The sequence below is a fragment of the Morone saxatilis genome, unplaced genomic scaffold, assembly GCF_004916995.1.
Source record: "Morone saxatilis isolate NCDOM2014 unplaced genomic scaffold, NCSU_SB_2.0 Contig17, whole genome shotgun sequence".
Taxonomy (NCBI): Eukaryota; Metazoa; Chordata; class Actinopteri; family Moronidae; genus Morone; species Morone saxatilis.
This window is the reverse complement of record NW_023339729.1, coordinates 26,029,879-26,034,629: the sequence shown is the minus strand read 5'-3', so window position 1 is coordinate 26,034,629 and position 4,751 is coordinate 26,029,879. Positions and strand designations below refer to the sequence as shown.

Below are 4,751 nucleotides of genomic sequence, written 5' to 3'. Positions count from 1 at the left end.
TCTGAGCCACAGCCGCCCCATGTGAACATACTTTACAAGGTCCAGACTGTCGTAGGAGTCAGTCAGTCTGATATAAGTTGATGAAAACATGTGAACAAATGAATGTGTGTTTGAGTCCATATCCGTATGTGTCGTCAGGTGACAAGCAGCAGGCGGTGGGCTGGTACCAACGAGGGATCACCGAACTGGAGAGAGGAATCGCCATCCAGATCTTAGGACGTGGTGAGTTCATGGTTCAACAAACAACTGACCCACATTTAACATGTTCAATAATATCCATATTCCATATTCAGTATACTAAACATTGTCATTAAGGACGTCCGTTAATGTAATGATTTAAATATGTATATTAAGCTAATTATATTGAGCTAAAAGCCGTCATATGTCCACAGTCTTCTTGTCAATCAGGAATCAATAACAGTTACTGTATGAGATTGAGTAGATTTTTTGAGATTCAGTTACGCAGTGTTTCTGTCAGGACTAAATTCACGTGGTGTGAACGACTGGTTTGTTCATGACTGTTTTTATGATTGTTCTCTTTTCCAGGAGAGAAATCTGAGCGAGACAGACGGTTGCAGAACAAGATGAGCACCAACCTGATCGCGGCCAAAGACCGACTGCAGTCTTTAGGTAGCTTTGACGGTTTCACCACATCAGACCTGCAGTCTGTTGAGGTTTCCACGGTCCCTCCGGCAACCCTGACCTCATGTAGACATTACTGGAGAACGTAACGATCAGTCACATTAAACAGACATTGTACAGACTCCATACTCTTTCCTGCCAGACTGCATTTTGTTTTCCACTCTTACACGAATGCTGATACTTACGTCCAAAGTTGAAATCAGAAAACGTCCAGAGATGTTCCAATACTGTTTTTAGCGTAACGTTACTCTCTGGCTCTCAGCGTAATGTTTTTTATGTCAGTCCAACCTGTTGACTTTTGTTTTTTTCTCCTCTTTGTTGTTGTTGTTGTTGTTTTAGTCAGCGGGCTCTCAGGATCCGGGGCTCAGGCAGACATTTACACTAATGGCACTAACCCTGCCTACCAGGCTGCCCACCTGCGTACAGGTACGTCCTGCCATGATGTTACAGCACATCCACAGTGGATACATCTGAAGGAAATGTGAAACTGTCTTCATTTTATTTCCTCTCGAAGTCACAAACAGAACAAGGTCTGTAGATTGCTGCTCTTCAGGGGGCGCTGTCGCTGATGTTTGAGTCCCATAAATACAAAGTCGGTCCGCACTGCTGAATTCTGTTCTGGCGTTTCCTCGGTTTTCCAAGAATCTGTAAAGCTGCACCAAGATGCAATTTTAATTTGGCAAAAATATTAATACAATTTTTGCTGGTCATGGGCCATAGAATTATTATGATTATGGATCAAATAATTTATCAGAACGATACGGTACATAAGTATGAAATCAGAATATCAATTAATTGATCGCGGTGAATTGTTGCATCCTGAAAATAAATCGCTCATGAACTGCATCGTCGTTGGTCGCAGTTTGTGGCGCTGTCCCCAGAAAGGAGGAGACTCTTGTGAATCAGCACCGGGCCAGCTCGGACCAAGAGCTCTTCGCCACAAGCCGTCCTATTTTCTTCCTGGCCTCCTCTTCCTCTTGGGGGCCTCCATCGGTGTCGCTCCACCCTCAGCTCCCAGCGCCCCCTGCAGGCAGAACGAGTCGTCACAGCGGAAGAGCGCGGCTCGGCCCCTCCGACAGCAGCTGGAGGGAAGAAAGGACTCAAAGAACCTGAAAGACGTGACCGGGAAGCCGCGAGCTGCTGCATCCTCCAGCGGAGGTCATCGCAGAGGGGAAGCCGCTGTTAGGTTGTTAATGCAGGGTGTTGTTCCTCCACATTTGAACTATAGACCTCCGCCCAGAAGGGCACGGTGGACTCCGCCAGGAGAAGAAGAAGCTGAAGGTTCACAGCAGCCGTTGAGTTACTGGCCTTATTAGCTGTGCAGAGATGACTCACCGAGCAGGTTTATAGGATCATTGAGCGGGTTTGATTGTTGAGGGAGTTTCTGTTCTTTACAGGGAGGTTTTCAAAGCACGACACCAAAGAAAAAGATCAAATTGATTCAATAAAAGAAAAGTACAATAATTTCAATGTGCAAATAGGAGAGAACTTAGAGAATATTTTCTGGTTTAAACTGAATATCTTTGAGCAAACAACTAATTGATTAATATAGCTTTAACCAGGTGTTCCAGACAAAAAACAACAGAAAGAGACAAAAACAGGGCTGATAAATGGACACAGTGAAGCTGAAGTGACGCTGTCATCAGTTAATTGGTATTGATTGTGGTATTGATCGTGTTCCAGCTGCTCGTCAGTGAGGTTCGAAGACGTTGCCGGTCAGGATTTGGCGAAGCAGGCATTGCAGGAGATCGTCATACTGCCGGCGCTGCGACCGGAGGTGAGTTTACTGACCGACAGTGAAACTGAGGTTCAATGTTTTACTCCATGTTGGACATTTACTAAAGAAACAGATTATCTTCTTCTCTAGTTGTTTACAGGACTGCGTACTCCGACCAGAGGACTTCTTCTGTTCGGTCCGCCCGGCAACGGCAAGACGATGCTGGTGAGAAACTTCCCACTGTTCAACTTAACTGGTGCTTATTTGATATATTCTGTTTGATAAATGTTTCCTTACAACAAATAAAATGACAATCACACCAGTAAAAACACAATATCAAAATGACACGCCTGAATCTCTTCACACATCTTCAGTTTGACCTTTCAACCACTTTGCGTTGGCCATGAAATATGCGATATAAATCAATGTACCGTGTCTACATCCAAACGGCCCTTTCGGGAAAATGAAACAGAACCACTTTACAGCACTTGGTGACATTTCTCAGGGCTGATGGCAGGACAACATCCATGACTTACACATATTAAGGGTTTAGAGTTTTCTGTACCTTTTATTGACTCCAGGCTAAAGCTGTGGCTGCTGAGTCCAACGCCACCTTCTTCAACATCAGCGCCGCCAGCTTAACCTCCAAATATGTAAGTATCTCTGAAAACATCCACGTTGCACTATTCACATTACACTGCGATTATTCTACCAAATAACGAGCAGATTAGAACGACTGATTGGCTGCAGCGATGTCATCTGTGTGCAGGTGGGTGAAGGGGAGAAGCTGGTTCGAGCTCTGTTCTCTGTGGCCAGAGAGCGGCAACCCTCCATCATCTTCATCGGTAACTATCATCATCATGGATGTTGTTAGCATCACTGACTCCTTTTAAATAACGGTTGTGTGAACCCTGTTGTCTGTGTCCAGATGAAGTGGACAGTCTGCTGTGTGAGCGGAGGGAGGGCGAGCACGACGCCAGCCGACGCCTCAAGACCGAATTCCTCATCGAGTTTGACGGAGTGAGATATTGAAAAGCTTGCAGAGGAATAACTTTGTGGTTCATTCTGGTGCGACGTTAACTGTAGGAATCATCAGCAAACACTGATGGATAAACTCTTGTTCCAGGTCCAGTCAGGAGCTGATGACCAGGTTCTGGTAATGGGAGCCACCAACAGGCCTCAGGAGCTGGACGAGGCTGTTCTCAGGTCAGAAGTCTTATCTTAGAAATTAATGTGACAGGGCGCCCGGTTAGCTCAGTTGGTAGAGCTGGCAACCCATATACGGAGTTGCTGCAGTGGCCTGGGTTTGAATCCTACCTGTGGCCCTTTGCTGCGTATCATCCCCTCTCTCTGCCCCCCTTTCCTGTCTATTTACAGCTGTCTCTATCAAATAAAGGCAATAAAAGCCAAACAATAAAAAAACTTGATCAATTTGTGTTTCTTTGTGTTCGTTAAAGCAGAACTCTCTAATGCTGCTGTTGGTTGAAAAACTGCAGCTGAACTTCAGTTGAACACTACAGAATACTACAGAATCTTATTTTCTTTAATTTACTGCTTTTAAATGAAATGAATGACTTAGAACAGCAGCTAACAAATAAAATGTGTTTTTATTTGCAGGCGTTTTGCTAAGCGTGTGTATGTCGCTCTGCCAGCCGAGAAGGTGAGTCCAACCTTCAGTTAAAGATATCAAACCTCCATCTTTCAGGTTGGTCTGACTGATGCTGCTTTTGTTTTCAGACTCGCTTCCAGCTGCTGAAGAACTTGCTGGAGAAACATGGAAACCCACTGACACACAGAGAGCTGAGCCAGCTGGCCAGGTCAACCCTCATCACCTGTTCATTTATTGATTGACTGAGAATAATATAATTGGTGTTCTTTTGTGGGTGGTGGTAGATAGATAGACTTTATTAATCCCAAAGGGAAATTGGGTCGTCATAGCAGCCAGGTACATTAAAATACAATAAAAGTACATTTAAATAGAATAAAATACAACAATAGAATAAAATACAACAATAGAATAAAATACAACAATAGAATAAAATACTGAGGTAGAAAAGATAAATAGGTAGATAAGGTGCAAAGAAGTTGTAGTTGCAAGATGGTGGTAATAGTACTGATGACATGATGGTAGGAATGTAGTGTTATTGTTAACAGTATATAATAATAATAATAATAATAATAATAATAATATGTATATATAATATGTACACACATATATATACGAGATATGATGATATATAGCATATGTATAATAGATACTTGACTATACAAGAAAGATATACATACAATAGATAATATCTTATATATTGTTATATAATAATAATAATATAATTATTATTAATATAATAATAATATATTGTATAAATATGATATATAATATCAACATGGTTTG

The 4,751-nt window shown here is 42.5% G+C and overlaps 1 protein-coding gene across 1 annotated transcript in view; it reads left to right on the top strand.

The window, feature by feature from the left end:
- LOC118326971 (spastin-like) overlaps window positions 1–4,751 on the top strand; it is a 6,544-nt gene that overhangs the window by 253 nt on the left and 1,540 nt on the right. Inside the window, exons 2-13 of the mRNA XM_035660135.1 lie at window positions 139–222; window positions 547–630; window positions 982–1,068; window positions 1,654–1,828; window positions 2,326–2,419; window positions 2,510–2,584; window positions 2,941–3,012; window positions 3,129–3,204; window positions 3,288–3,379; window positions 3,486–3,565; window positions 3,977–4,019; window positions 4,097–4,176. Of these exons, the coding sequence (XP_035516028.1) occupies window positions 139–222; window positions 547–630; window positions 982–1,068; window positions 1,654–1,828; window positions 2,326–2,419; window positions 2,510–2,584; window positions 2,941–3,012; window positions 3,129–3,204; window positions 3,288–3,379; window positions 3,486–3,565; window positions 3,977–4,019; window positions 4,097–4,176 (1,042 nt within the window). The remainder of the gene's footprint in view (window positions 1–138; window positions 223–546; window positions 631–981; window positions 1,069–1,653; window positions 1,829–2,325; window positions 2,420–2,509; window positions 2,585–2,940; window positions 3,013–3,128; window positions 3,205–3,287; window positions 3,380–3,485; window positions 3,566–3,976; window positions 4,020–4,096; window positions 4,177–4,751) is intronic.